The 15,016-nt window shown below is 39.5% G+C and overlaps 1 protein-coding gene and 1 pseudogene across 1 annotated transcript; both read left to right on the top strand.

Annotated features, from left to right (window-relative positions):
- The first annotated feature begins 5,166 nt into the window (after positions 1-5,166).
- Positions 5,167-8,998, top strand: ccnj (cyclin J). The gene is made up of 6 exons (XM_023425769.2): positions 5,167-5,300; positions 5,548-5,637; positions 6,338-6,548; positions 6,626-6,925; positions 7,503-7,662; positions 7,977-8,998. Exons 2-6 carry the CDS (start codon positions 5,569-5,571, stop codon positions 8,308-8,310), a joined length of 1,074 nt encoding a protein of 357 aa, XP_023281537.1. The 5' UTR covers positions 5,167-5,300; positions 5,548-5,568; the 3' UTR covers positions 8,311-8,998.
- A 5,170-nt stretch (positions 8,999-14,168) lies between these two features.
- LOC111669478 (spastin pseudogene) overlaps positions 14,169-15,016 on the top strand; it is a 3,897-nt pseudogene continuing 3,049 nt past the window's right edge.

The raw sequence follows: 15,016 nt of genomic DNA, 5'->3' as shown, positions 1-15,016 counted from the left end.
ATTACAGCCTCTGAGCTCCTTTAGCCTTTAGCTGGTGCCTCTGATAGAGAGCCGTCCTGTCTGGGGCCTGCAGCCACACCGACTTGTTTTTACGCAAACACTGCTCACACTGCATTAATGTAATGATGTAGATAATTCACTTATGTCAGCAAACGGGGAAACAACACCAAAATGCTGTAAAATTGCATTTCAGGTGAACTTTAATAAACCTACAATAAAGGCTGTCTTCACCAGCTGATAGCTATCCCTCAGTTTAATTGTTTAAGGTCAGTCTAGACAGCAGGATGGTAAACAGTTCGACTACAATATGTCTACTGTCAAATACATTTGATGTCTCCATGTAATGCTGCCAGGCAAGACCCCTGCAGTGATCTGCCCCAGAAATGAAGTCTATGGGCCCACCATAACACCCAGGTGAACTATATAATTGAAAAATGTCTTTAATTGTTAAAAATACTGCAATAGTGTGCAGATTTGGGGTGAAAATACAAATATCAGCCTCTGAACAAGGCGCTCCAGGGCTTTGTTGGTTAAAAGGTTAAAGGCTCCTGGGCATCATACAAGTAAAATGAACTTCTGTGTAAACGTGCAGAACAACAATCAACTAAAATGACTGAAAGAAAAAAATGCATGAATTTTGATGAACTTTCTTTATATTGTTCTTATTCTACTTTTTGTTTTAAAGGGCCAATGTGTGAGTATTTTAGTTTAAAACATTAAAAACTTAACAAAGATTATCAACAGAATGTGAAAAAACAGCAGTTTTCATGTCATATTCAAGAGGTCCGTGTATTGTGTTGCAGCGATATGTACTGAAGTTAGCATGCTAACCCACTAGCCCTGGCCTGTCCCATGTTACAATACCACTCCGTACCTCAATAGGCAATAGTGATTCACTGTAGTCTGTCCTCAGTCCAACATAAGAGGATGAAGAAGTAGTAACTGTGAGTAGGCTATAAACTTGTGTTGCTGCCCTCCTCACTTGGCGACATTCCTCCACTCTTTCCTCAAGCCCAGCCATTGATGCTGCTATAGCTGCTCTCCCTCGCAGTCCTCGACCTCTCTGGGCTCATCCTCTACTCCTGCCACTATTACATCTTCCCCATCTCCCTGATTGGACGGGCAGGGTGTGAAATCGTAATCATAACTGAAGCAAACAACATACCAGTTACATAATCAGATTGCAAGGTAAATCTGTGTGGAAAACATTATGCCCCAATCCATGCAGGTCAGATTTATTCAAGCTAACATTAGCCCAACGTGAGGGTGAGTGTTGAAAAATGGTTGTTAGTGGCCAGGAAGCCCAGTCCCAGAATGTGCATGCATCGCGCTTCCATTGCGCACCGTGAATGACAGGTACACAGAGAGGGCTTGTAAAAACGTTACGTATTCGTTGACGGTCCACTTGTCAACCAATGTAGCAGTGTGGTATGCCTGATCGCCAGTCCAACTATGGCACATGGGAAGGGAGAGGAGTGGCGAAAGAGTAGGCCTACATTTCCTTGTTTCTTACAGTAGAGGTTGACACTCCAACTTTCTGTTAATAAACTGCCCCCTTTTTGTTTGGAGTATGAATTTTTAAACACTAAAGATATGGCCATAGTTAGCATAAAACCAAAGAAACTGTGTTTAGCTCAACAGGGAATGCGCCTTGTTAGCCCAGGCAAGTAAAGTGCATAATGTTAAACCCATTGTCTTACAAAACACATGGGAAATGAGGCTGTAGCATACTTCTGCTATGACAGAGAGAAGCAGGATGCCATTTGTGTCTGTCCAGTAGTTCACAAATACACAAAATGAAGTGCTGCGCCCCACAGTTCAATAACAGCCATAAAAATAGCCGGCTGGGGTTGAGTTCAGTAAATGTGAGACACTTTATTGCATCTAGATGATAGGCTGTAGATTACTGTAGTTCACACCAGTGATTGTTTCGGTAAAAACATATTTACTAAACTATTTTAGATACATGTAGCAATTCATTTTCATACTTAACATCGTTATCTTGTATTTACTGACATTTTATATGTATTATAACTTACCATTTCTACTATACTGCTTACATGTATCTTGTACATGTAATCTTTTGACTTATAAGACACATGTTGCCAATATACAAACTCCAGTCCAGACTATGTGTCACATTCCTGTGTGACATATTGTAAGTAGGTTTGCTACTAAATCATAGGCATAACCCTACATGGGAAGAATAACCTTTGTGCTGCCAACAACCTGAAAAAGAACCTTACCAAAACCAAGATAAGGTAAAGATGAGCATTTGAGTTGCCAAGGAACCTCTGATGTACAGCAGCAAATCAATTCTTTAAACTTAGAAACCAGATGAGTCATTGGCATCACAAACACCCTCCTGAAAAGATAAAGTTCCCTCTGCAAACACTCAGGAATCGTTACACTTGCCGGTCCAATGTAATATCAATAACTGACAGCCCGTTGACATCCTCAACCTCTTGGTATTTCTGTCAGACTATTCACAGAGAGAACAACAGTTGTTCACGCTCCTGAGCAAGTCAATGGCTGTCAGCTGCCCTCCAACAAGGAACTGCACGACACCAGGGGGAAGAAATTCAGAGAAAGGACAGACCCCAGCTCCTTCCACCCAGGACACCCTTTGTTTCCTCTGGGACACAGTTCCAATCCATTAAGAACAAGACTACCCACCACCTCAACAGCTTCTACCACAGAGCAGATAGTATTACCAATCCTCTTAAGACTCACCCCCTGCAAGCAGCAGCCACAACCTCTGGACTGCTCTTTTTTTTATTGTTTAAGCACAACACGGAACAACTAAGATGTCTCTTTTCAGAAGATTTTCAATGTTTCCATAAAAACATATCAAAAGGAACATGCTTTATAGTTAATTTTCCTGGCAATAAATGTCTATACTACACAGTGAGATTGAGTTGGTTTTTAATAAATCTAATTTTCTCACACACAAAGCTACTGAATATTGCATGTCTTTAAAATTGATATATATAATCTTCTGAGCGTTTTAATGACATATACAAACAGTGTTTTTATGTGTGATCACCAAATTGAGTTGTTCTGGTAACATGGGACAACATGGCTTTAGATGAAAGTCCTTTTTCTCTCAAAGGACAGGGAAGCCATTGTGTAACATTGATGTTGCTTTAACCTATCTGGGTCAAATTGAATTGTGCTGTACTGCTGGGGCAAACTGACCCATTTTGAATTTGAAATGACTCTGAGCATTTTGTCAATATTAAACATGCATGGCTTCTTTTCTGGGAGGAGTATGTATGGGAAAACATTTCACCAACTACACACAAAATATTGTTATTGTTAATCTATTTGGACAGGGTCAGACTGCCCTGGTGAAATTAGATTGAGTATAGTACATGTACCAAAATAGGTGATTACATTTATTGTAAAACTAGCTAAATCTCAATGTTCCTGTCACAGCAGTGTGTCCAAACACATAAGCACGCATACACTCATGCACAGATGTATTTTCTTTGCTCTTTGATCAGATATGCACCATATTTTATACATTTATGACACAAAACTAAAGGATTCACTTACTGTGCATTTGGGCTCTGGGTGGCTCGGTACCACTGTAAGAGAGCAAGGTAAACAGGTTCAGTGATAGCGGAGTTTGTCTGAATGTAAGAAGACAATTTGAATTGTAGAAGTTAAAACTGACAATATCCGTTCAGAACAAGTGTTGTTGTTTTCTCTTCTTACTTTTAAAGCTAAGTGTGATCTAGCTTGGGTAAATGGCATACATCATTAACTATGAGTAAAAGAGAATATATTTCAAGCACTTTTCCATAGATTTTATCTTAAATTTGCTTCAAATGGCTTAAAATGTTCCAGGTGAATTTGACCTGGCTTATGTCAGCATTGCCAGATAAACAGAAGGTAAAACACAGTTCATATGTTTGTAACCTGCATATGTGCAACATAGTGTTTAGATATCTCACATGCTACAGAATAGCTTTTTACTGTGGCCTGCTCTTTTGTCCAAAAATGTATTTTTAATGTATCTGGAATTTCAGTCTATATTTTATAGCAGCTGAAGGTAAGTAAACCAGATGCATTTTAACCAATGAATGTCTATGGAGTTAATAGCAGGTGGCTTGCACTCTACCAGTAGCTCACCCCCTGTTAGAGCATATCCAAAGTTTCTGAGAATATAGTATGAGCAAACCAGGGATGCATAGTACAAACTTTAAGCAACACAACTTCAATCACTAAATTTACCCAAAATGCAACTAAATCAAATACACAGACATACCCCCAATAGCAAATAATCATCAGTTGTCAATCAAATGAGTTACTGTCATGTTTGTTTTACATCAGATCTGACGTAGGCGACATTCAGCAGCAACTCTTCTGATAACAGAACCGATAGATACTAAACTTTTTGATACGATATGTGAATAAATGTAACCAGTAATATAAGACATGAGGAGCTCTCAGCCCCTTTTAATTTGTCAAAGTAGATTTCAAAGTAAAAAAGATTGGAGACCCCTGGTTTATAGAAACATTTTGTGTGGCATCATTTTAGAGACATTAATTGTAGGGATATCTGCAATTGTCCTCAATTAACTCTGTATTCTGTAAAAAAAAAAAAAACAGTCATCTTGCTCTGTAATACTGGAGTTCATAAATCAGAATTTTTCCATTCCCTTTTATTGGGTATTGGCTGCATCTGGCTGCCGGCAATCTATGCAGCGATTGGATATTGACAGTTGTTATACTCACTTGTAATTGGCTGCGTCCTGTGTGCGCTATCAGTCCCAGCGATGGAATGATGCTTTCAAGTGCTTATAGGAAAAAATCTCACTCACAGAAGTTGCCTCTGAGAGACAACAGAAATTCGGACTTACATATTAGGCTAGTTGCTAAAAATGACATTCTACCAAGGCGTTCATTCGTGTAGGTTTCCAATTTCAAAAGTGGATCAAGGCTGTATGAACCTGTTTTTAGTCTGTTTTAAGGGAATAGGCTAGATGAAAACATAATAAGATATGATATATAATGTAGCCTTGTATCAAAAGGGTGGTTAAAAATCCAACCTGTTTTACCACCATTTTTTGTGCTTTTCACCTTTATTGGCTTTTCAGCTGTTTGTTCATGCGCTCGGAAACATGAGGTTGGTGTTTCCGGTAGCACTTGAAGGTAACAGTACCGTTTGCTGAACTCGTGCTGAGCTGACTACAACACTACAACAATGAGTGTAGCCAAGCATGTTCGGCTAGTTTGAATTGAAGTTTACTTCAGTGAAACTGCCCGTAACATTCACCATATGTGCTCGTTGGGTGAGTCTCCACTTTTGAACCGTCAACATTAACATTTTTAATTTCCTAGATTAGAGAAAACACAATGAACGACAGGCGATCGATCACGGTGCCCCGTCCTGATCCGCCACCGTGAACAGCTATGTGGGTGTTGCATGACACCCACACAGAGTTTAAAAGTGTCATTGTGCATCGGATACTGTTTTTTTTCCCATGAGCAAAACATCCTCAGCACCAGGAATTAGCTGATTGTTATTGCCTCTCACAGGTTTCCAAAGCGCTTTATTAAATGGAGCTGGAGGACCAATGGTGGAGAGGACAACTGGCAGCAGATATTTACCAAGCGCTACGGTACAAAGTGAGTGGGACACAATAACTTGGTGATGGCTGCCCAAACAGAAAAAAAATGTTAGCCATGAGTTGTTGTTTTTTTTATCTTGTGTTTTTTTTAAATCAAATTTATGCATAAAAGTTTGTCTTTGTTCCATGTATTTTTTATTCATTTATCGTCTTGTCATCCTCTGTTAAATCTGAGTTCTATGTGATGGATTTCTGTGTTTTTGCATATCTGTGTTTGTTTGTGTTAGATAGGAGATTTTAAAGGTTGATACCAATGAAAAATCTGATGATATATTGATATGTCCATTTTTCAAATAACATAACATACACAAACATTTTTAATAAAGGATCCTTTCAGTTTTTTAATTTATATATAAGAACTGTCCATGCAATCTATAATCAGAAGGTGATTTTGCACTTGTCTTTGCTCTCCAGACAGCACTGTGTAATGGAGATATTGTCTCTGAATTATGTAAAGCACATTTTTGTATTTTGCTACTTACCAGGCGACACATGCTGATATCAGTATATATGTGATGATCTAATAACGGCCCGGACCAATTTGTCAGTCTAGCTCTAATATGTGCATTTGTATTAAGTATATTTTTGCAAGTGTTTTGTGTATACATATTATTATAACAGATTATAACTGAACTAGAATTTAATGGCCATCGAGTTTGTGTGCTCTGAGATCTCAAACACAATATGTTCTCTAACAGGAGCTCAAGTTGCCATCCTACAAAGGCCAGTCCCCTCAGCTGAACTTGAGACGATACTTTGCAGACCTCATCGCCATCGTCAGCAACCGCTTCAGGCTGTGTCCTGCTGCCAGACACCTGGCCGTCTACCTGCTGGACCTCTTCATGGACCGCTATGATGTCACAGTGCAGCAGCTTCACATGGTTTCACTCTCATGTCTTCTGTTGGCCAGTAAGTGTCACTGACTCCGACTAATCAGTGTGCATTGAGGTTATGTTTTGTGACCCTTCAAATATTCCTCTCTGCAGGTAAATTTGAGGAAAGGGAGGATCGGGTTCCAAAGCTGGAGATCCTGAACAACCTGGGCTGCATGAGTTCCATGAACCTGGTCCTGACCAAGCAGGGTTTATTACACATGGAGCTGCTCCTGCTGGAAACCTTCCAGTGGAACCTGTACCTGCCCACAGCTGCTCACTTCATAGAATACTGCCTGTCCATAGCTGTCCATGAGGGAGACCTCCACGATGGCTGGCCTATGACCTGCCTGGAGAAGACTAAACTATACATGGCCAAGTATGCTGATTATTTCCTGGAGGTTTCCCTGCAAGGTAAGTTGATTTTTTTAATGGTATTTGGACTTTCAGGTCTCATAGGTGATCAAAAGACCTATAGTATTCACTGAAGCAGTTCACATTGGTCCCAAAATTGGAGAAAAGTTTGAGTTTAAATCAAAAGACATTATTCAGATTTGACATTGGTTTAATTCTCACCCTCTCAAAGCTCTCATTTGATATAGCACTCTTGTAGCTCTTTGGTTGGCTGTCTTTCTGTGGCAGGGAGACGATGAGTGTAACAGCTGCTTCAACAACCCACAAATTACTAAACCAGACTAAAGTTACTAGAGTCTGGACAGCAATACAAAGCAAAAATCCAGAGAGCAGTTACTGCCGATTTTCGGTTTTTAGCTCTGTTTTGTAGTTAGAGAAAATGTTATATGTTCTTTTCATGAAACGTTTTATGGCTTAATGATATTTTATATGGTAAAACGAATATCAGAAAGTCAGATTCTGGCCTCTTCTCCATTCTGATAAAATATGAAGTAACTGCATTTTTTTCCTTTACAGAGGAGTACAGTTTCTCGCTGCATGTGGTGATGGATCGCTGTTTTTTTCTTTCTCCCCTCAGATCATGTGTTTTTGTGTTTTGCCCCCTCACTGGTGGCTGCGGCGTGTGTGGCCGCCTCCCGCCTCATCCTCCACCTGTCCCCCACATGGCCACCCCGCCTGCAGCACCTCACAGGCTACACATGGGAGAACCTCGTCCCGTGTGCTGAGAAGCTACTCATGTGCGTATCCGTGTGTGTGGCTCAGATAACGCTGAATTCCACACTGTTGATAAAAATGACTATAGTCAACAGGGACAATTAGAGACATGGAGTTTATCTTGGTGAGCGTGATACAGATAGATGCCGACAACTCCCAGTACATGCTGACACACGCAGCACAGTGACAGTAGGATCTCACGCACAGTAGGAGCAGACAGTAGCCTAAACATTTCACGCTACACATTCAACTAGAGACACAAGTCAGTGCTCTTCCTGTAGCACTGGATGTTTTCATTAATCAACAGTGCCACTCTTTGTCCGTTTTTCTTACTCAGTGCACATGACAGTGATGTCAAAGAGGCCAACAAGCAGAAGTGCCAGCAGCCCGGCCAGCAGCAGCAGCAGCAGATGGTGTACCACAGTTCAGGCCAGACAGCCACTGTGGCTCAGTACCTGCACCGGCCTGGCGTGCAGTATCCTCAGCAGGCTAACCAAAGGCCTGCCTCCTACCTCAGCCACTCCACCACCGGCCTGCAGGCTCCGAACGGCCCCCAGCACGGCAGCACCCAGGCCATCACCGCCTCACTGGATCCAAAGTCCAACATCACCAACAGGGCTTACCAAGTCAGCATGCACTACACCTGCGCCGCGCCGTGCTTTGACAGATGATGGATTTCTTCGTTTGTGGGGAGGAAGAGAAAAGAGGTGGCGATGTGTTTCTCTTGAACACAACAGAATACACTGAAGGGAAAAGCGTGTTTTTAATTTGAAGAGACTTGATGAGATTGGTGCAGCACTTTGAACCATAAGGTGTACGCAACGTGCAATATGCATACTCTGCTGTAATTTTCTGTGGAGAGCCTTCGTGAGGATTTTTTTTTTTTTTCAAGATGTTTGAGATATCAGGAGTGAATGTTGCTGTGAGCTGATTAGAGGCAGAGTTTGCACCACTGTACCGACTAGTGTTACTGTATAATTTAGCTACAGACCAAAAGTCTTGTATTTAATTAAGCCAAAGTACCTCAGAAGTATTGAACATATTTACCTTGTGCCTAGAGTCTTTATGACTATTACTATGCTAAGTTAAAAGGGCAGTAACGAAAGGGATTTACGTGGGTTTGTGGTTGAGATAAGAAAGCACAGTTTGTTTGGGTGTTCTGTACCTTGATTTCTTTTTTTTTTCTTTTTTTTTTTTTTTTGATGAGTGTCATTTGTAAAACTAGGAAAGAAAATACTCCTCTAGATGTCACAATTTATTTGCGTAATTGTTGCTCTTCTGTACACAGAGGATTTCAGTCAGTGCTGTGCACTCCTATGATGATAGTTTTAAATTAAATACAAATCTGTGTTAGTTGAACTGAGAAATCTCTCTATTTTCTTTCTTTGATATGTCATGATATAAAATAGGTTCTGGTTTAAAATTGGATCTTATAATTGCTATATCAAAATCCTTAGACATGGGTGATTGAGGACAACATCATGCATCAACTTTTATAGTGTCTGTGGGAGAAAACAAACGTCTTTTTAGTCATGTATTTGTACAATTTTTAGGCATTTCCATTTTCTGCCACGTTCTACCTGTACTCCAACAATTCAGAGGGAAATATTCTTTTTCATTCAACTACATTCATCTGATTGTTGGAATTAGATTAACATTGTGCACAGTGCAGTCTATTACTGGATCCTAAAGTCTTAATTTTTTAAAACAGGTGAAAAAATCTGTCACAGAAGAGTGATAATTTCATCTTGTTTTGACAGAAGTCAACTAGCTGAATTTTTTTGTTGATATTACACTGATAACATCCATGTAATTTGACTAAAGTAAAACCTTAAATGTAGGACTTTAACATCTAGTAAAGAGCATTTTCACATTGTGTTATTGTTACTTCTACTTTAGTTAAGAATCAGTGTACTTTTTCCACCACTGGCTGAAGGTCAGAGGCTTCGAGCATATTTTTGACCCACAGTGACACGATGTGTATGTGTAGACGAGTGAGTCACAAAAAATATCCTGACCTCTCATATCAACTGATTTCATAATCATCAGTATTTACAAGGATGGGGAAACATGAAACGAAATGAATCAACTATATTTGACTGAAATAGCAATATCAAGAACAGACCTGTTTCTGTTTTTGACATGAAAGTCACAAAACGTCCCCACTGCAGTGGCAGCGAACCCAGAAGCAATTTTGGATTTGACATATTGGCTGGTCAACTCAGCAGTAAGAGCAGCCAGTTAATAAAAAATGAGATGTCCAGACAAGCAATAAGCCAATCCAGTGAAAGTAAGGGTGCCCAAGAGGGTAAGGTGCTGACCATGAACTGCAACTGAAACATTCTCAGTGCACATTTTTATTGCATGTCATTCCCCATTTCTCTCTTCCTTCATTTTCTGTCATTTTCTCTATCAAATAAAAGTATAAACTGTCCAAAAAGTAATGCATCATGGGTAAAAGATGAAAGGGGAAAAAACAATATAAATGTAGAACGGAGGCTCCAGTACAGCTTCAGTGCTCCTTGGAATAGATCAGGGGTCTCCAACCTTGCTGAGAGCTCCTCATGTCTTATTTTACTGGTAACATTTATTCACATATTGAACACTCAAACTGATCTCCAAACCAAACCAGATGAAAAAGATAATTTAACAAGTCATCAAATATGACCTGAACACAAAGACATGATGACACCACTGCAAATAAACATCCATAAATCTGCTTAGAAATCAGTGGAAAAAGAAGCCCCTCAACTCTCAGTGATCCAGTGAGAGTTGTCACTGAATCCAATTGTATATAACAAACAGGAAAGTTGAAATAGCTCATTCGCTACACTTAATTTTCCAAAATGTAAACAAACATGGGCAAAAAAAAAAAAAGAGCTCAAGTTGAAGCCACAGCTTGACTCACTTCATCCATGGCAACACACTTCCTGTTTGTTGGAAAAGTTTAGATTATATCTGTTCTGTTCTCAGAAGAGTTGCTACTGCATGTCGCCTAGGGCAGATCTGATGTAAACAAACTCGACAGCGTAACTCAATTGACTGACAACTGACAAATAATGATTTGGTGTTGAAAACTGAACCATTCACTGATCGTTTGAACGTGTATGAATACATCTGCATTAATTATGTTTCTGTACTCGTTCCTCTAAATGTCTCTGAGTATAAGTATGGTAATGTGTGGTGACTTTAAAAACCCCCAGACTCCTGAGCAGTGTCTTTCCTAAAGCCATTCACACTCTCAATCAACGTACAGTACAAGTGCAATAATTACTGTGGACTGTGCAATCTGAAGACTATCACTTTATATTTATTGTTTTTATTTGTTTTTTGTTTTTTTTTGTTGGTTTTAACTGTGTGATATATTTTGTGCAATGTGTTCTTAACTTGCATGCACCAATCAGGTGTAGCATTTTCAATTTCATTGTACTTTGAATACAATGACAATAAAGGCTTTCTATTCTATTCTATTCTATTCTATTATATTATATTATATTATATTCTATTCTGAGGAACCTTTTTGCTCTGTTTGTACTCGATACTGAGCCAAACCCATAACACAGCCACCAGTCAATAACTCTTTATACTGTTTGTGATCTATACACTCTGTGCAGTATGTGATTCACACAGTAAATATACAGTATATACCATCGTTAACAGCTTATGTCCTGTGACAAGTCAACCCACAGTCTGCAGAGGGCAGTATGTGTCACATTTCAGATGAGGCTTTTCTTCTCTGTGGCTTTGCAGCTCATGTGTGCTGAAAGATAAGCTCTGACATTAAACTCAGTAACATGTCAGCAGGCTATGTGTTTCAATATTTCTGATACACTGCTCCTGCACATACAATATTGCCTCTTAAAAATCAGCAAAATAAGCTTTTGTTCTCAAGAGATAAGTCAAAGTTGCACAGTTAATTTATCTTATTTCAATGAATAGGATTGGTCAGTCAAAGCTTGGGAAAGGAGAAGCTAAATATTTATTCTAGTGTATCAGAATTGTACCTCTGGGGTGAACCACATGCCTCACTCCTGGACATCAGAGGACAACTTTAGACACAAAGTCATTCTCTGCTTTGTTACATAAACTCCAAATGACTTTATTTTCCTTCCACTTCAGTGTTTTGTTATTCGCCTCTGACTCTGGACTCGTGGCTATACTTAGGGTCAGGGTCTTGAGAGATGCTAATTAAAGTCAGTTCCTGTTATAAAACAATGTGGTCTAGCGCCAAGTAAACCTTTGATGCAGTCCTGATTCTTACATGTCATGATGTGGCAGACTCACTAAAATAGCATTTCCGTTCTGGGAATATAAGCTGCAGAGTTTCCTGTGGAGGAGGAAGCAGAGTGATGAATATAGTGACGAGGACTGAAGTCGCCACGCTGCTTATGATTCGCTGCCGCCCCCCGCCCAGACACATTGGATATCAGCTCAGAAGCCAAACCAGTAGGTGGACCAAGATTTATGATGTCAACCAGGCAGCTACACCACTCTTCTCTGCTTTTTTTCACCGCCTTATTTGTTCACCAAGTCCTCCTGTGTCTGGGTAGAGAAGCCACTTATCCACACACCTTTCAAAATACCTGTTGGCCCTGTGTTCATGCTTTTGTCAGTCAAAAGAGTCCAGTGTGTAGTAAAGAGGATGACCACCAGGCAGCATGGGAAACTTGAAATCTCAAAACCATGAGGTTTTTATTTATTTTTTTATTTTTTTATTGACATACAGACAAAGTTCAAGCTGTAAAAGGAAGGAGTTCAATGACTTTCACATGCTTTTCTGTGGTTGCTCAAATGTTTTATGTGAAATACCCAACCACCCACCCACCCATCTGTTGCACTAAAAAACAAGCACTAGCATAGTTTAGCAAGTTGTATTTCCCACATTCAAAATGTACATATATGAATGTAATATTCAGTGTGATGTCATCCTCTGGTGAGTCAGTGTGACCTCTGAAAGAGCTTGTGTGGTTTGTCTTGGTGCCAGTGTTCAGCAAACCAATGAACCGTCCAGTCACAGATGAAAAGAGAAAACTGAAACAGTGATAAAATGATTGGTCATACTGACAGGAGCTAGAAGCTTGTCTAAACTTAGGTACACAACACACACACCTCCCTTACTGTAAGTCCAAGTATCATGAGCAATGGAAATACTGCAACTGCGCAGTTTAAATCTCTCTATTCATAAAACACTTTGTCAAATCTTGATTGACAGGCCCTGGAGATACAGCCAGTCTGATGGAGTCTAAGATGTTGACCTGGCACTAGATATAAAGACTGGAGGTGGATGGTGTGGAGGAGGGTTGTAGCACTGTGCAATGAATGACAGATGACAGCAGGAGAGAGGAGAACAGATTTTAAAGTTTAACAGCGACAATTTAATTGGCTGGTTGAGATCGTAACGAAATCTGATTGGTTACTGAAAACACCGGAAGTTAGCTGATTACAAGAAGTGGAGTGAGAGCGGGAAAGAGCAAGAGAGAGTTGTGAATGATTGAGGCATAAAGATAGTGTAACTGATTGAACTTTATAGACTGAAATAGGAGATATGTGAGGATATATAGACTATATGCAAAGAAGCGGAAGCACAGAGTTTTATCTGAAAGATGCAAATGCAACACGATTCAGATGGTTTGTGATTCAGGTTTTTCTTAATACCTGCATGTTCATATGTAAGTGGATGCTTTCATTTGAACTCCAGTGCAGGGATAATAACACAAAGAGTGAATTCTGCACTAAAAAGACAGTAACTGGAAGATGTGAAAGATACTCCATTTTACTAACTGCTAACTGCTTTACTAATTTCTGAGGCCTCGATTTATCTTATAAATGCTGCATTTAAGCCCAAGAGGTTTATAGTTAAACATTAGTGGTGAATTACTGACCTGTATTACAGCTGTGTCTCTTTAACCAGACTGGGGGTGTGACATCAGTTGTGGGGAAACCATGTTTTTTAATTGATTCAAATTGAAGAAGCAAAGAGGATGAAGCTAGAGAAATAGAAGGAACAACAGACTTTCATTTGAACTCCAGTGCAGGGATAATAACACAAAGAGTGAATTCTGCACTAAAAAGACAGTAACTGGAAGATGTGAAAGATACTCCATTTTACTAACTGCTAACTGCTTTACTAATTTCTGAGGCCTCGATTTATCTTATAAATGCTGCATTTAAGCCCAAGAGGTTTATAGTTAAACATTAGTGGTGAATTACTGACCTGTATTACAGCTGTGTCTCTTTAACCAGACTGGGGGTGTGACATCAGTTGTGGGGAAACCATGTTTTTTAATTGATTCAAATTGAAGAAGCAAAGAGGATGAAGCTAGAGAAATAGAAGGAACAACAGAATAAGAAATAACAAAAAACTGGACATATTTCTTCCTCAAATGGAATAATGGCTGATGCTCAGACACAGACACACTGGAGGCAGTCTGACTTATCAAGCTATTCTATTGTGAAACTGCTCCCTCAGGGCCTCCAGGTGAAAGCTCACGTTTCTCTGTCTCTGTTCACAAGACAACAACAAGGGGAGATGGGTGTGAGGACTGATCCAAGGCTCACTTTGGTACATTACAGGTGCCAACACACTTGGTGTTTTGCTTTGCTATCGCTAAAAACACCCTTTCTCTCGTGGAGAGATAATTATAGAGATGACAATAACAAAACCATTTACGTCATTTTAGCTATGACAAATAATGCCTGTGTTCACACAAGAGTGATTACTTCTCCCAGTGCCACTTATGCTGAAGTATTTAAAATAGTAACTTTACCTTTGGTTCTATCTTGGATTATTTTTTGGATAATCCTGACAATGAAAGATTGTAAACATACATAATGACTCCTCAGATCCTTCATCTAGTTTCATATCACTCCCCTCAGCCAGTTTGGGGTTGTAATAGACCAGAAATAAAACGTGACATGAAATAAAAGTGCAACTAGAATTACGACCTTGTGGTTGTACGCCTCCACCAATCTGTCAAGTTATAGGAAATAAAGTCACAATCTCATTTTCTGTTCCTGAGTAACAGCATTGAATAATGATCAGTGCTTTTGCAGAATGTTATGATGTTACTGTGAAGTTGATCATTGACCATTTGGATATAAAACGTCATCATTACATTATTTTTATCCTATTATTAAATTGTGTCATTGGTGTATGAATTCTTGAGTTATGGTCAAGGTCACAGTGACCTTGACCTTTGACCACCAAAATCTAATCAGTTCATCTTTGAGTCCAAGTGAATATTTGTACCAAAGAAAGTCCCTCAAGGCGGTCTAGATTGTTCTCATGCGAGTGAGACAAACACACACCACAATGTTTCCGGTCCTGTACGTCACAGACGGACTAAAAATGCCAATAAAATAAAAACAGACATGAAA

This window comes from Seriola lalandi, unplaced genomic scaffold, assembly GCF_002814215.2.
Source record: "Seriola lalandi dorsalis isolate HSWRI2012SDOR001 ecotype SW California unplaced genomic scaffold, Sedor1 jcf7180002054795, whole genome shotgun sequence".
Classification (NCBI taxonomy): Eukaryota; Metazoa; Chordata; class Actinopteri; order Carangiformes; family Carangidae; genus Seriola; species Seriola lalandi.
The sequence above is the reverse complement of the archived record's forward strand: the minus strand, read 5'-3'. Positions and strand labels throughout refer to the sequence as shown.

What these genes read in the sequence shown, in the direction of transcription:
- ccnj (XM_023425769.2), top strand. Translation starts at nt 5,569, where the DNA reads ATGGAGCTGGAGGACCAATGGTGGAGAGGACAACTGGCAGCAGATATT. An exon ending in CTCATGTCTTCTGTTGGCCA is followed by an intron (nt 6,549 to 6,625) that starts GTAAGTGTCACT and finishes TCCTCTCTGCAG; the next exon opens with GTAAATTTGAGGAAAGGGAG. An exon ending in TGTGCTGAGAAGCTACTCAT is followed by an intron (nt 7,663 to 7,976) that starts GTGCGTATCCGT and finishes TTTCTTACTCAG; the next exon opens with TGCACATGACAGTGATGTCA.